Here is a 16,136-nt window from a genome sequence, read left to right as displayed (position 1 = left end):
CGCACACACACACATAGTCTATACACGCGCGCACGCACACAGTCTCGTGCAGAACATACAGAAAATTGATTAACAAAACAAGTGCAAGTGGACACAAATATAATATTAAGCAATACTGTTGTGAATTTGATTCACTGATACAGATTATCAGTTTTTAAGAAGAATAAAAATAATATAGATGATGATGACAGTCTAAACGTGCTGGTTGTCATATTCCTACCGGGCAGTGGCTTCAATAAAACCAGCAACATAAAATGTGTAAAACACTTCATTATTTATTTGACCATCTGCTTTGAACCTGATTGATAACATAATCTGAAAGACAGATCACAAAGACCACACTGTCATCATTTCAAACTAATTAGATTCTTGTAACTAGTAATTTCAAAGGCTGTAAATGCTGACTCAAGTGCTTGCGTAATCTAATTATTTTAATAATAAATAAAATACTGTTGTAAACGTCAATAATAGCTACAGAAGTTACACTATTCATGCTGTTTTTGAAGAAAGCTTTTCCGCCATCTTTTCTATCCACACAATGAAATGTATTTAAAAAAAAATCTAAACATCTGTACGTGTAGGTTTGAGTCAGATTTTTTAATTTTTTAATTTTGGACAATCCCAGTGTTTCGCCTCCTCGTTAACAGTGTCAACTTAACCAGTGTTTCCGTGAACAACCATGTTGTGCCAAATATCGATATTTCCAGCCCTCACATCTCTGCTCTGGTGATTTTAAACACTGAAACAAATGTTATTAATTCAGTCAGACTTCGTTTCTTTTTCTCTTTCTGCCTTTTCTTTTCTTTTCTTTCTTTCTTTTTTGTGTGAGTGTGTGTCTGTGTGTACACTCTGGGGAGCACGAGCCCCCCGAGTTGCAGCCGGGGTCCTCGCGCCTCTTGCACCTGCCTGGATCTGCCTGCGCCAACGCACGAGCACAGGTCGCGTGCAGGAGATTTTAGGGGCTTTGCATGTTTTACAAAGTTGTTGTGAGTGTGTGGTGGGATATAAAGCACGAGGAGGTGGGGGAGGAGAAAAATCTCGGTAAGTCAATTAGCACCGAGTCCGTCAGACCTGCCCAAATTTTACAAACTGAGAGTGAGACAGACAAAAGGCAAATATTTAAGAACATGGAATATATATTGGCCTATATGATCCACTTACGAGGCAGTGATCAAATAACAGTGTCTACAAATGGAGATTTTACCCTTTTATCCAGCTAATAATGTAAAGCAAAAATGAGCCATTATTTAGCTTCTTTATTATTTTACTACCTGATAAAGAGAAAACAATGAGTTAACCCCTCATCTTTACCATTAACATGCACTATAGGCTACTTTTAGACTTTAAGTAGCCTATATAATGGTAATAAAAAATACTAACCAACAACATAAAGGCTATATGCTTGTAGGCTACACTTGATCAAAACAAAACAAAACCACGTTAAAAGGCTGGTGCTGTGGGTAAGGACTGGGTTACAGGGTATTGATCACCTCCTGGGAGCAGGTAGCAGGTATCCTCTCTACTGCTGCTGCTGCTGCCCAGTTTCTGTCTATTTAACCGGGACCCGGAAGACGAGCTGCTGCTGCTGCTGCTGCTGCTGCTGCTGCTGCTGGCTGACGTGCCATTACGTTGCTGTGTGGCTGGCTGCAGCCTCTCACACGGCCACAGAAGTTTGTGTTCACATTCACACAGAGGTTCGGATACAACGAGAGAGGAGGCGCGGACACACACTCACACTCACTGTTCACCCACTCACTCTCTCACACACATACACACCGCTGCTCTCTGCCAGGTGATGACACCACCGACACACACCTACTCCTTCACGCCGTCTCGACAGCAGCTTTAGAAGCGCAGAGGCTCCTCTTGTCCGTCTCTCTGGACACTTTTTTTTTTTTTTTTGCCCCATCGGTCGTTTTTCTCTTTGCGCCGTTATTTGTGGAGAGTCGCTCCGTGGCTGTCGCACCGAGCCGGATGGATCCACTCTGAAAGCGCAGCCTCATCTCATCTCACCGGAGCAGGTCAGTCAAAGTCAACTCCAACATTTTTTTACGCATTCGGATTTTACATTTTATGTAGATTTTTTTTTTCTTGTTTAAAAAATTATAAATAATAATCCAAGCTAATGAAAGATAAAGACATGTCAATTGGCTTACTGAAATAAAACCTACAACAGCAACAAAAGGTTATTTTTCTGCAACATTACTCGAGCTGGCTCCCATGAATGTCAAGGAAAGACGTCGGTTTTACGCTTTGTTAATGACATTTCCCTTCGTGGTGTGCGGATATTAACTGTATAAACTCCATAGCATCTGCAGCAGCAGCAGCGGCGCAATATTGAATTAACCGTGTGAAGCACATCAGTAAGCAGACTTATCTACTGTAAACAGGCGTTACTGAGCTCTGCTACTTTTGTTGTATAGGCTATTTATTCACACAATCTGATTTTCTATTCGTAATTTTAGATTAGTAACTTATTGTATTTTCTAAATGACCAAAGCAATGAAGAAATGTCCAAAAATAAATAACTAATGCATCAAAAATAAAGTCCTAAAATATTGTAGTTTCTCTTTTCACGTGAATACTATCGAGTTACAATCTTTTTTTTTTTTATTTAGTGATTTTTTTTTATGTGGCCCACTTTATGTTGCCGTGGGCAAGGTGCTGCTGTATTCCTGGAATAAACCCCTCGATCACGAAATGGATTAGTGTATCATCAGCATGATATTAGTGACGACAAAAGTATTCAATTGTCACGGCTTTAAAATGCATAATGACTGGAGCAATCCTCTTTCATCTGCAGAAAGAGCAATCACACCAGCACAATGGTGGAGCAGAGACAGGGGCGGGCTGGGGTCTCCACAGGCATGAAGGAGCTGGAGTCAGTACATGGCACCTTTTTAAAAAAAAAATATTATTATTACCAGCCTCTCTCTCTTTTATATATCTGTGCTGCTTTATAGACTGTGTGCTGATTCAAATGACACAGTGATTGTTGAGTGTAGCCAATAGGTGAAATCTGAATATGTTTAAAGAGATGAATTACTCAGTTGATGGATGAATTTTAACACGGCTGAGTGTGTGTGGAGGAGCTGGCCGTTTCTTATCAGACAGTTTTTCTATGTGGAACCATCTGGGCATTGTGGTGTGTGGAGAACCTCTCCATCTGATGTTCTGTATTTTATAGCAGGCCCAAGAAAGAGGTTCAGGCCATGAACCTAAGAATCATCTCATGCTCTGTAATCTCTTTTGTCGAGTGTGCAGAGCAGACCATGTGTGACGTCCTGACCTATTCTGAAATGTTATTATTCGGAGCTCTAACTGCTTAAATGGGAGTGAGTGCTGCTCTCATAGCAGCATCCAGGCCCCCTCTCTGTGCAGTTATATGGTCTTGTGTCTGGGTGCTTGTGTCTATAAAGCCCCCCGGTGCCCTGACTTGAACTAATTAGCCGTGAGTAAAGGGGACAATAATGCTTCAGCTGGTTTGTGTCATTCTCTTCTCTCTGGCTCTGCTTATCTTCACAAGCCCCACTGTGGCTCTTCACACACACACACTGAAACACACACACACAGTCAAGCACACACTCACATAGCCACACACCTCCACTCAGGATAATGATGGATGACCGTGCCCAATGGGAACAAACAGGTAGATAAAGCCAATCCCATTTAATAACAGCATGGATCGGAATGATAATCTTGTTGTTCATTAGCCACTGTGGCTGCACAGCCATGCAGTTGTTGCTTGCACACAGTTCTCAAACCAGCACACGAGGTGTTGTGAGGGGGGGGGTGTGAGGTAGTGTGGGATAGCATCCCTATAGGTGAAACAATACTGCTGTGTCCTTGAGAAAGACAAGAGGGAATGCACCACCACCACCACATCACCATCACCTCCCAGACCCACTTGCATCTTTTGTTCCAGCGCAGATACAAACAGGATTAATGAAGGTATAAATTACAGAGAGCTAAATCATGCTGAGTAATCCATTTGGCAAACATGCAAACAACAATGGGCACGCTGCAACTAGAGCCTGAGCCTGACCCACTCTCTGAGGCCCCATGGTTAACAACAGAGAACAACACAGGCTGCTGACCACTGTGGGCTATGATGACATGTTACAGTGTGAAGACATTTTTTTTTTTTTAAAGAGAAAAAAAGGCTCTTTCTAGCCTGAAGATCAAGAGCATCTCTGGTAATCCATTCAAGCTCAAACAGAGGGAGTCGTTGTTGTTGTTTCAGGTTCAAGTATGTGTGGCGGCGATTAATCTGTAGCATAAAATTGCATGTTTTCATTGGACATATTGTGCATTATTATCATTGACTGTGAGTTATAAACAGAGCATATTAATGTAAAGGTGAGCGTGCTCTCTCTCCACCTGCCCACTGCGGCGCTTCTCTCCACTGGAATGTCAGTTATTCAGGTAACCAGCCCTCTGCTGCCCCACATGCACTAATTTGTTGATTTAAGGAGTTGACAAGCTCAAAGGGCTCAGCTCATCAACTCATGGCCGCTGGCAACACGCCAGTGATTTAATGACTTATGACTGACACACACACACACACACACACACACACACACACACACACACACACACACACACACACACACACACACACACACACACATTCACTCTGCAGTAACAGCGTGAATTGTCGCCCTAATGACCAGCGCGGAGGAGTTTATTATAAGGGCTATTTGTTTTTTTTTGTTTTTTTTACCTGGAGACATTGGCCCAGGTATCAGCAGCCTCACGTGACGACCCATCGACCCCCGCTGCAGACTCCCACCCACTGTGATTCTGTGACGTCAGGTCTCGGCGTCGGCGTGGCGGCCAGTGTGTAGGCCCCGAGCACCCTCCAATTATTCCCTGTCAATCACACACATAAACACACACACACACACACACAGCAATAACATCAATGTACAATGCACTTCTTATGAGTATCAACTTTACTTAAAAAAAAAAACAAAAAAAACGTGACTCTCCATGTATGGTGGTGATGACAATGATGATGAAGTTTGCTGAATTAATGCGCCTCAGTTAAGACTTGTGATTTGTGTTTTCATTTGCATTGTGTGTCTCTGAATGAGGGCGTTAGCAGCCGCTTTGATGAGCACCAATTGGTTTTTTTCATATAGAAAATAGGTGAGGCCTCGCGCCCATCCCTGGTGCCGCCGTTAGAGACAAGAGACGCCGTTAGTATGCAAACTGCGCTGTCCAAGAGACAAAACCCTCTGTTTTCACAGGAGGAATGCCCTGCTACTAATTAAAGACAATTAGGCTCCGCGGACAATGGGGCCATCTTCAGGGTCATAAATCGACTCCTCCTCTGTTGGTTTAAGAGGCGCTGAAAACCGCTGTTTATTTACATAACAGCACTAAGAGAAAAAACAACACTAGGCTACAATTATTGATAGTGATGCAAACCGAGTTTGAAATGTTAAAAGGCAAATAAAAACAAATACAATACTCAGCTTGGAGCGAATTTAAAGTCGTTTCCAAATCAGAAAAATGTCCACAATAGTTTATATCTTTGTAGGACTCATACAGGTGGAGGCGACCTACAGCATGATTACATTTTTACATCACTATGTCGTAGCCTATATTGTGTAAAAAAGAAAAGAAAAAAAAAAGAATTCCCCTCTGTTAAGTGTCTGTCTTTATGCTGAGAACTGTCGCTAAAAAAAAGCAGATTATCAGGCACCGATTGTGCATTCAGTGTGATCTTCATGAGAGAGAAAGAGCCGGAGAAATTACACCGCTGATTGATAAGTCTTTTAGTTTTTTCGGTGCAGGGAAATGGAAATTGAAAGAAGGAGAGCAGGGATGCAGCGAGCCAATTGTGGCAGGGCTGACTGTGATTGGCTCAGAGCGAGGCCCCGCCTCATGTGGCTTGATATGGGAATTTACTGGCGCCAGCCGCATCAGTCTGCGCCACATCTCATTAATGAGCCTGAGCACTGCACGGATCAGGAGGTTTTACACATCCAAGCTGTATTTTCCGTCAGCTGATCGAAATTTGCAACAGGTACCCAGAGGAAACATGTCTTTTTTTCTCTCTCTCTCTCTGTCTGTATGCGGGACACGGGATGCATCGCCTCGACACTCACTTTGTGCACTTACTTTGTTTTCGACCTGTAATCACAAGGAGCCTTCAGTGTGCAGAGTTTATTTCACTTGTTAACTGCTATAGATAAAACATATATAAAGAATGCTTATTCTTTGCATGGAGGGGGAGGTGGAGCGGCCGCCGTGTCTGTGAATTAACATTTTGTTTTCGTCTCATTGCAGGTAGAGTCCTATATCTGAGGAGAAAGAAAGAAAGAAAAGAAGGAGACCGGGTTATTTAAGGATTTCTATTCCTGAAGTAAATAAACACAGCCAAGACTTTCACAGCTCAGGAACTATATTGTAAGGAGGATTTAACTGCAACTTGGAGGTAAACATAGCCTAAAAGTAGCCCCCCCGACACACAGAGACGCATTCAAAGGGGGAGAGAGGAGACGGCTCAGCTCAGCTCAGCCATGGAGGTCGCAGCGGCCGATCAGTCTCGGTGGATGGCGCACCATCACGCAGTGCTGAACGGCCAGCACCCGGACTCTCACCACCACAGTCTGAGCCACAACTACATGGAGCCCATGGCGCCTTTACTGCCCCAGGATGAAGTTGACATGTTTCTGAACCACTTGGACTCTCAAGGGAACCCCTACTACACCAACTCCCGGGCAAGGGTCACCTACAGCCAAGCACACGGTAAGAAGATGCTGCGGTTTTACCAACAACCTTCAATCTGACGAGTTGTGTGTGTGTGTGTGTGTGTGTGGACATGTGATGAAAGATTATAATTATGGTTTAAAAAAAAATTACATTTATTGAGGCATTGCTGAAGCTTTTCCCCCCCCCATATAATTAATCTGTGAACACAGTGTTTATTAGGCTATATGCATGCGATCTGAGTGTGTGTGTATGTGTGGAGAATGTGTGTGTTAATTTAGTGCAGTTAATATAAGCTCAACAATTCACACATTGTCCAGTTATTTGTTTTTAAAAAAAAAGAAAGAAAAGAAAAGTCCTTCTTGGTATTTCTGGGCCGATTCTCCCAACATAAAAGGAATTTCTAGCGAATGACAGCGAGAGGAAAGGGAAGTATGTCATTTAACCCCTCTGTGTTGGGGCAGGGGTTGTGGAGAGAGAGAGAGGGAGAGAGAGAGAGAAAAGCACTTCCCGGATATAAAATAAAAACCGCAAATTTACTTATAACAATCTTTAGTCCGCGGGCTGCAGCCGATGAAAAGATAGGGTCCTGACCAGGACACTTTTTGCTGTGTTTTTGTGCAGCCAGGCCCGAGTTACCTCTGTAGCTACTGGGCGACATGACTGAGCCTACTGTCACCTAACGGGAAATATATATATATTTTTTTCGTCGTTGTTGTTGGGATAACTGATCGGTTGTTGGAAAAATCTATTATTTTAAATCGACAATCCTTCCAGTATTTTATCATCATCAAGCCTACATCTGAAACTAAATGTCGGACTTGACTAATCTTGAACATTTGTCAGGTGAGAGCTTTCTGTTTCTGTTGTGTTTTGCAAACTAAAGACTGCTGGTGTGTTGTGTAGGAGGCATTCAAGTAGAATAAAAAAATAAATAAAATAAAATAAAAACACAGCAGGCGGTATTAAAAATAGATTATTTTCGATTTCAGCTCGTCTCACTGGGAACCAGGTTTGTCGACCACACCTCATCCACAGTCCCGGGATTCCCTGGCTGGACCCGGGGAAGGCAGCGCTGTCCGCCGCCCACCACCACAACGCATGGGCGGTCAGCCACTTCAGCAAACCCGGCCTGCACCCCACCGGCTCCGGCTACCCCTGCAGCAGCAACACCGGCACGGCCCCGGTGTCGTCGCTCACTCCGGCGTCCCACTCCAGCCCGCACCTCTACAGTTTCCCCCCCACCCCTCCGAAAGACGTGTCCCCGGACCCCGGCCCTACCTCCCCGACCTCCACCTCCACCAGGATGGACGAGAAGGAGTCGATCAAGTACCAGGTGCCGCTGACGGACGGCATGAAGATGGAGAGCTGTAGCCCCCTCCGCAGCGGCCTGGCCTCCATGAACAGCCAGGCCGCGGCCACTCATCACCCCATCCCCACCTACCCCTACTCGCTGCCCACTCACGACTACAGCGGCAGCCTCTTCCACCCCGGCAGCCTGCTCGGCGGGTCCTCCTCCAGCTTCACGCCCAAATGCAAGAGCAAAGCCAGATCGAGCTCAGGTGAGTCTCTATATGTGTGTTTGTCTTTCTCCCTCAGCTCAGATCAAAGATCAGACGGATAAGGCCTTATTATTAAATGGTTATGGTTTATTCTGCTGGGCAGTGGAGCATTATAGGACACTATCTGTCTATCATCAGGAGATCATGTCTTATTTGTAGCCTACTGTTATTACAGCCTGATACTGCCATATTGTTTGTATGTTTGTGTACGTGTGGGGACTGCCATACGGGGAATTTACCCAAGTATTATTATTAATTTTTTTTAAATTATTTTTTTGTCGTCTTGAATTTTTTTGCTGATGTCACTTCTGCATTGTTGCTGTGTGGTTCTAGATATAGCCTACATACTCACTCCTGTCCTGAGAAAACCTGCCCTGTCATATCTGATCTGTCGCCTAAATGTCTCACATTGAAACCCGTCAGACTAACAGGGGTCAACTGTTTACTAAATGTCCAGTTAAGGTCACTACGTGCGCGATTAGACGTTTCTGAAGTAGCTAGTCTGCTGTGGTGACTGAAGAGAAAAAGGAAGTGGGAATACATCTAATTAAACTAATTGATTTATTGTAAATATGTTGGGAAAAAATAAACGTACTATTCGCGTTTATTAAAGATAATTAAAAAAAAAAAAAAAAGAGCTCGTCTCTCACATCTCACAGTAACTTTACATCAACTTATCCAACTGTCTTCTGACTTGATAATGAAGCGGCCTCTTCTTCGCGCTGTGGGTTTGTTTTCTTTAAAATGTGGCGTTTATTGCACTTAGAAAATGAAGCAGTCACGACGCCCTGGCTCCTGCCATATCCTGTATACCTCCAAGTGAACAAATCACGACCTCCACCCCGCCCACCCGCTCTCCCCAGTACTAACAAAGCACAGGCTACAGAGCCCTGCTGTTTGTGTTTTTAAGCATGGCCTTGGCCCAGTGCACTGACACAAAGTGCAGGCAAAACCAAGTCCACAGTTGATCTGCTTTTATGTGTAGATGAGAGCATATTTAATAACACTGTCACTGTAGGTCTGGAGACCAGTGCACTGCAGTAATCCTGATTAAACATGCACATAATTGGTGTTCCTCTCTTACCTAAAATCCTCAAAGCCGGTCAAATTGTTTGCAATAAAACACACAGCCTATTTTCCTGACTGTCTGGACCAGCACCTGATTCAATATGCTGCATGTGTTGGGAGTAATATTTAGACTTTATGCCTGACATTAATGTGCAGACATTTGAAAAACAACTCAGTCTACTAATGGCTCTGTAATTTCCCTACATTGTTCCAGCTGTTGTACTTTGGATTAATGGACAAAAAGTAACAGCAGACGTCTTAAGACTGTCGACAAGTTGCTTTAAAATGCAGCTGTGTAATTATCATTATTGTCATCCATTGTCCCCATCCATAAGTGTTTTTTTTTTTTTAAATACACCTGAGGGACGCTCACTGGCTGTTAATCTGTGTGAATGTGAGCTGTTGTTGCAGAGAAATGTTATACGCTGACATTTAAAAAGAAGTTGGCGAGACTGTGCCTGAATCAGTAACACAAACATATCAGCCACGGCATTAAAAAGACTCTTATCTATCAAAGTCGATGTCCAGTGCCAGTAATGGTGATTGACTGTTGTACAAAATGCCACAATGACATTTCAGCTGTCAGCACACACACACACACACACACCTTACAGTAGCGTGGCTTCCTGTTGAACTAGCCTCAAACCAGAGTTGCCCCCCCCCCCACTTCTTATCCACCCTAACTTTTCTTATGTAGCTTTTCATCTTCCTTATTTGGTCTTATTTCAACACTATACATTGCTTAAGGCATAATTCAGCAGTCATTGGTGGTGAATAAGTAAAGCGTTAATGATCTTGCTTTAATGTGGTCGTTGGACTTACGAAACACTTAAGAGGAAGAAAAGGGAGGTACAAAAAAAAAAAGAAAAAGCGCCGAGGTGCATTTCAAAAGGAACATAGCTTTTTGCTAAGGTCAGATTCCATTGTCGAGCGAGGGTGGGACTTTGGGTGTCGCTAGCATTATAACAAGAATAATGAGAGGATGCTCTAGGGAGAGAGGGATACTTGAATTAAATGAATCGGTCGCTTTAGCAACAGGCTGTTTGAAGTCAGTCGAACCTGTATGGGAGAGGTGAAACGTGTGGGAATAAGTAAAAAAGCAGGTTTTTCTATGCAGGAATGCACATGAGAGGTCTCTGCCCCCCCCACCCCCCCCTCTCCCTCTCCCTCTCTGGTCCCAGTCCCAGTTTGAGAAGAATAGAAACGTCACCAAACTCACGTCAAGACTTAACACCTTTTCTATATTATTAATTGCAAACAACTGGCATGCAAGTGCAACACGGTCCGGCACATTTAATACCACCTCCGCACACGTATGTTTCCTCTCATGGGTCCCCACTGAGGTGATGAATAATGTAGTTTTAATTTGATGGTGTGTCTCATTCTTCTTGTTGGACACCTCTGGACATGTTCTGGCTGTCTGTGGCCTCCCCTCTCTGGATCGGTTTACATAGACGTGTCTGTGTCCATGACAGCCACGCACACTTTGATGCACCTCCTCGCTCATATGGACGTCGTCCCCGTCGCGAGGCAGACTCGGACTTCATATTACAGTACAGGGGCCATCTGGGGTCATGCAAGTGCTTGTGCGGTTGCCCGGTCGGGACAGCTGTTGCTTCTGACTGAGAGTGAATTTTTTAATTATATAAAATTCTCCTTGTCTCTTTCTCTTGAACTATATGCAGAGGGCCGTGAATGTGTGAACTGCGGCGCCACCTCCACCCCGCTGTGGCGACGGGATGGTACCGGCCACTACCTGTGCAACGCCTGCGGACTGTACCACAAGATGAACGGCCAGAACCGACCACTCATCAAGCCCAAACGCAGACTGGTGAGTTCTCACTCTGCTTGCTTTTACTCTGGGACAAGGCACCCAAATATGAGCACAAAGCAGATGCCGGCAGCACAATTCCAGGAAAGTTATATTTTCCCTATGATCTTCCTGGAATTGTGTGTCCCTCTCACCCCCCGATGATCCGCCTTCATGGCCTGTTACAATACTGCTACTATTGCCATTGTTCCTGCTATCATTATTGCTGGTACTTCTGATACTGTTACTGATACCAATGCCCATGCTGCTTTAGTTAACACCATGCTCGAGTAAATGAAAAGCAGCATGGACACACAACGTTGGAGTTGTTGTTGGTGTACCAACGCTCCACAGCAGCAACGCCACTCCTGAAGCTGGAGACTTTTCCATGTGGCACGATTTAGCCTATTTATTTTATGGCTTTAACATCTATCTATCTATCTATCTATCTATCTATCTATCTATCTATCTATCTATCTATCTATCTATCTATCTATCTATCTATCTATCTATCTATCTATCTATCTATCTATCTATCTATCTCGTCTTATCTCTCCTTATCTTTTCTTATCTTTTATCTTATCTCTTTGAATAGCCTCAATTTAAAAAATCACTTTTAAAGGTTATTATTTTTTACAGTAGCCTATCTTCTGTGCCTTTCATCGCTGAGCCAAAAAAGAAAGTTTTGTTTTACGTTTTTGCTCAAGTGTTGTTTTGACAGCAAACGGGGAGAAAAAATCAGGGTATTTTGTTTAGAAATATACAATAATATGTTTTAAAAAAAGATTAATTAACACTATTTTCTTTGTTCATTGTTTAGTGAATAAAGATAAGTATTCTACTTATACATTAATATTTGTTATTAATAAAATTAAATAGCATTGAGTTCATTTACTACCAGCCTAACTAATAAGGATCAAAATGATAAGGGGGAGAAAAAAACAATAAGGGGGAATTAATGTAAATCAATGTTATAAAATTAAATAATAAAAAGTTTGGCACTGGTTTAACCTTTTCACTTTAATTAAAAAGAGATCTGGGATTTTTCATTTACCCATGCAGGCTAATTATGAGTGCGGAGGCTGCAGCCTGGGTCTAATGGTCTTCATTAACATTAGCTGGTCATTTCACTTGCCTATAAATTGGCCGCTATCAGTCGATCGGTGAAGATGTTTCCAATATAATAATAATTTTTTAATTATTATTATCATCATCACCATCATCATTTTTTTTTTTTTTTGGTGGTGGTGTTCCTTGAACCACCTCCACTTCGTCTGTTCCTCCTCGTGAAAAAAGTCCATTACATTTTCCACTGGGTCGGCCCATGTGGCTGTAGCTTTTTGCATTTTCAGCTCAAGTGTTTTTCAGAGTTGTGTTCAAAGGGGGCATCCAGTTGTTTCCTATCCGGATATCTGCCCGGCCCAGATAAGGAAGTCAGGCTCCCGGCTGTTTCCGCCCTCAACCAGCGCGCTGCATTCTCTATGGCCAGACTGACATATACTGTAAAGAGATTATCACAACACTGGAGGAGCCGCTTATGTGTGAAGAGACAGACCGTGAGGGGCGGGGATTGGAAAATAAATGGATTTATGTTCCTCTCTTGTTTGTCTTTCTCAGTGGGCAGTGTAGGCTACAGTCTTATTACGCAGCGGCTTTTTTATTTTTTTTATTTTTTTTCCAAATTTTTTTTTTTTAGACATTTTATTTTGAAATATAGATTTAACATTTCATTTCGTATGAAATCACCGCAGTCATTGTTGTTGTGCAGGTCAATCGCAAAGAGTCCCACCTGAAATTAATTAAAAGAAAAGCCTGGATGCTGCTCGTGAAGCAAAGTGCCGCGGGGTTCTTGCGTGTAAAGCTAATGTTTCTTATTATGTGTGAAGAATTGATCCGCAATGGACGCAGGAGCACATTGCCAGACAGGACACCGGGTCTTACACGACTTGTAGCCCAGTTTCCCCGGATCAGGGTAAATAGAGGGTTTACACAAGGCCTCTATTATAACCTGTTAATACCAGCATACTTATTTTTAATTCCATAAATATGATAATTACCGACAGGCGTGCACAGTATAAGGCATTCTCTGGAAAAATGTCTCCATATCTTATTGCGCAAATTAGACAATTTGATCATGGTCGCAGCGGTCTGCATACATGCATTTTTAAAAAAAAAACAGAGTATTAAGTTTTGTTTTGTTTTGTTTTTTTTTCCAGTCCGATGTTGCTGCTTTTGATGCTTGTTTCTGCTCGTGGTTCTGTGGTTGATGCCGAAACCTCACGAAAATCCACGTGCCGCCGTTTAACTTTAGAAAAACTTTCTGTCTGTCGGTGACTTTGTGCTGAGGCAGTGAACCACCAGCTCGTTGCATGCGATGTCAGATGTCTAATATGGAGAATCGATGAGTGATAGCCAAGTCTGTGTGATACCGGAGTGTTGCTTGTTTTTCTTTGTTTTGTTTTTTGTTTTTGCAGCTCGGTGTGTCCGCACTGACCTCCGTGTAGCACCTACCTATGCTGCCACATGTGAATGGCTCATTATTCATGATGTATTTTTCTCTCTGCTTCCCCTCAGTCCGCTGCTCGACGTGCAGGCACCTGCTGCGCAAACTGCCAGACCACCACCACCACCCTGTGGAGGCGCAACGGGAACGGAGACCCGGTGTGCAACGCCTGCGGCCTTTACTTCAAACTGCACAATGTAAGTAGCCTGGCTGGAAAAAGGCGCAGAAACTGGGGAAAGGGGAGGGAGAGAAGGGGAGGGGGGAGAGACTGGTCGTTAACTGGTCAAGTGGGCGGACAGTTTGTATCGATTTAGGAGCAGAGAAACTGTGAGAGTGTGGAGGAGAAGCCTGCTCACCCTGTCGAGCAGAACCCACCGGTCGGTCTTTTTTTATTAATCCATCGTTGTTTCAATGGGGGGCGTTGCTCCCAGGAGAGGCTGCAGGGTGGGACTGTCATTCAGTGTAACGGCGTCGGTTACACTGATGAGGATTTGTCTGAGGCTGTTCCTTTCAGCCACCAGCCTGGTCCCTCATCCCCATGTATTCATATTGACCTGGACGGTTCTGTTGGGTTTTAAATGAGACAAAAGCTTAAAAACGCCCCTGACTCGCCTGATAATGGAGCTATATATGCAAAACAGCTGCTCATTATTTACAGCGTTTTTATTTCACACTGGTTTAAACACATGATATTAGACTACCATGAAAAATGTAGATGTAGCATGTAGATCCTATAATGTGACATATTCCTAAAAACGTTTTGGCTCATAAATTTGTAAAACACTCTGTTTACACATCAGTGCAGCTTTTGTCTGCCCCACATTGACCCGACATCCTGCTCTCCACAGGTTAACAGACCCCTGACCATGAAGAAAGAAGGGATCCAGACACGCAACCGCAAGATGTCGAGCAAGTCCAAGAGGAACAAGCGAGTGGGGGACGGCTTCGACGAGCTGTCCAAGTGCATGCAGGACAAGTCCTCTCCGTTCGGCGGCGCGCCCGGCCTCACCAGCCACATGGCCCACATGGGTCACCTGCCCCCGTTCAGCCACTCCGGACACATGCTGCCTACTCCCACGCCCATCCACCCGTCCTTCGCTCACCCCCACCACCACACCAATCGCTCGCCAGTGTGGGCCGAGCCCCACTGAGGGCCCCCCCCCCACCACATCCCTTCTCCAAGACCTGAACTCCTCGTGCCCGTAGTAGGAGCCACCGCCACATCGCCATTAACACTAAAATGGCCTTCACATCACGTCGAGAGCTGAGCAGACTTGTTGCGTCATGTACAGTGGTTCGAAAGTGGGGGGGGGGGGCGCGGGGGACTTTCGGTTGGACTTAATGGCTGAGGGTCACGCCATGCCTGACCTCACTGATGGGACGCTGCAGAGAGCAGGACTTAAGCGGACTCTGTGAAGAGCTAATGTGACGAGGGGCTTCTTAGTCCCGGGGTGACTGAGGCTTAAAGGAATGGAGTGAATGGAGATGCTTGTCATTCTTTTTGCTTATTTTTACTAAGTCACTTTGGTACCCACCTCTCCATGACCCTGTAACAGGAGACTCACGAGAGGTATTAAAAAGAACCGCTGTTCCCACCTCACGACCATCTCATTATATAAGTGAGAGACGTGCACCCCCGTCCCGTCCATCCCCAAGGCTGTCGGGCCACGACTGCTGTGGACAGACAGACAGACAGACGGACTCTTCAGCGCTGGAGGTCTGAAGACTGGCTGACAGCTACAACACACCCGTACGCCCTGTTACCGAGCAGCCAGGCCCAGACTACAATACCCATAAACCAGTGCTCTCCTCCTCACATGCTGGATTGTACACCACCACCACCACGACGCTCACCTGTTTTTAATAATGGACTTTTATGGAGAAAAAAAAAGACACAGTAAATAAAAGTGTTTATAAATGCTTAATTGCTATTATTGTTGTTATATTTGATGTTATAATTATTGCTACGATAATTTATTTTCACTCTTTAAGCTTTCGTCAAAGACACATGGAAACTTTTATGATTTTAATTTCATGGTTATTACGTAAAGAAAAACACTGACCTATCTTAGATTAAAAAAAAGTCCCTGAGCTGTATGTTTTTATCATTTTTCCATCTCACAAAAGTAAAGGAAATAAAGTTTAATACAGACGTACTGCCTCTTCAGTCGAGTCTCTTGTCTTGTCTTTTCTTCTACGCACGTTTACGCAAACATATAGCACTAACCTAAACTCTCCTTTTTAATGAAGACTGCTTGATTATTAAAATCATAAGTGATATCAGATGTATCAAGGAAAGCTCTGTGATCCCTAAAGCGTGGTAATGCTTTGGTCAGGCTCCTCCTCTATCTGTGATGGCGCGTTGTTAAGAGAAGGCCTCTTTGTGGAGCAGAGGCCCCAGGCTGGACCATTGTACCCAGACAGCAGGCTCCAGCGAAGGGCTCCGGAGTCACACACAGTCATACATATGCAC

General features: G+C 44.0%; 1 protein-coding gene across 3 annotated transcripts; it reads left to right on the top strand.

The window, feature by feature from the left end:
- The first annotated feature begins 5,932 nt into the window (after nucleotides 1–5,932).
- Nucleotides 5,933–15,815, top strand: gata2a (GATA binding protein 2a). 3 transcript variants are annotated; one of them, XM_085776174.1, is made up of 6 exons: nucleotides 5,933–6,034; nucleotides 6,298–6,759; nucleotides 7,713–8,282; nucleotides 11,036–11,181; nucleotides 13,735–13,860; nucleotides 14,512–15,815. In XM_085776174.1, the coding sequence occupies exons 2-6, from the start codon at nucleotides 6,531–6,533 to the stop codon at nucleotides 14,812–14,814; spliced, it is 1,374 nt and encodes a 457-aa protein (XP_085632300.1). In that variant the 5' UTR covers nucleotides 5,933–6,034; nucleotides 6,298–6,530; the 3' UTR covers nucleotides 14,815–15,815. The 3 variants fall into 3 exon arrangements, with proteins under 3 accessions (XP_085632300.1, XP_085632303.1, XP_085632302.1); XM_085776177.1 differs by lacking the exons at nucleotides 5,933–6,034; nucleotides 6,298–6,759 and adding an exon at nucleotides 7,175–7,566; XM_085776176.1 differs by lacking the exons at nucleotides 5,933–6,034; nucleotides 6,298–6,759 and adding an exon at nucleotides 7,360–7,566 and having other exon boundaries at nucleotides 11,024–11,181.
- The last annotated feature ends 321 nt before the right edge of the window (nucleotides 15,816–16,136 follow it).

The sequence above is a fragment of the Trachurus japonicus genome, chromosome 5 (assembly GCF_045865225.1).
Source record: "Trachurus japonicus isolate A0001 chromosome 5, Traja_1.0".
Classification (NCBI taxonomy): Eukaryota; Metazoa; Chordata; class Actinopteri; order Carangiformes; family Carangidae; genus Trachurus; species Trachurus japonicus.
The sequence above is the reverse complement of the archived record's forward strand: the minus strand, read 5'-3'. Positions and strand labels throughout refer to the sequence as shown.

Excerpts from the sequence above, each read along its gene's own strand:
- gata2a (XM_085776174.1), top strand. The coding sequence starts at position 6,531 with ATGGAGGTCGCAGCGGCCGATCAGTCTCGGTGGATGGCGCACCATCAC. Across the intron at positions 11,182-13,734 it reads TCAAGCCCAAACGCAGACTG|TCCGCTGCTCGACGTGCAGG; the intron begins GTGAGTTCTCAC and ends GCTTCCCCTCAG. Across the intron at positions 13,861-14,511 it reads TTTACTTCAAACTGCACAAT|GTTAACAGACCCCTGACCAT; the intron begins GTAAGTAGCCTG and ends TGCTCTCCACAG.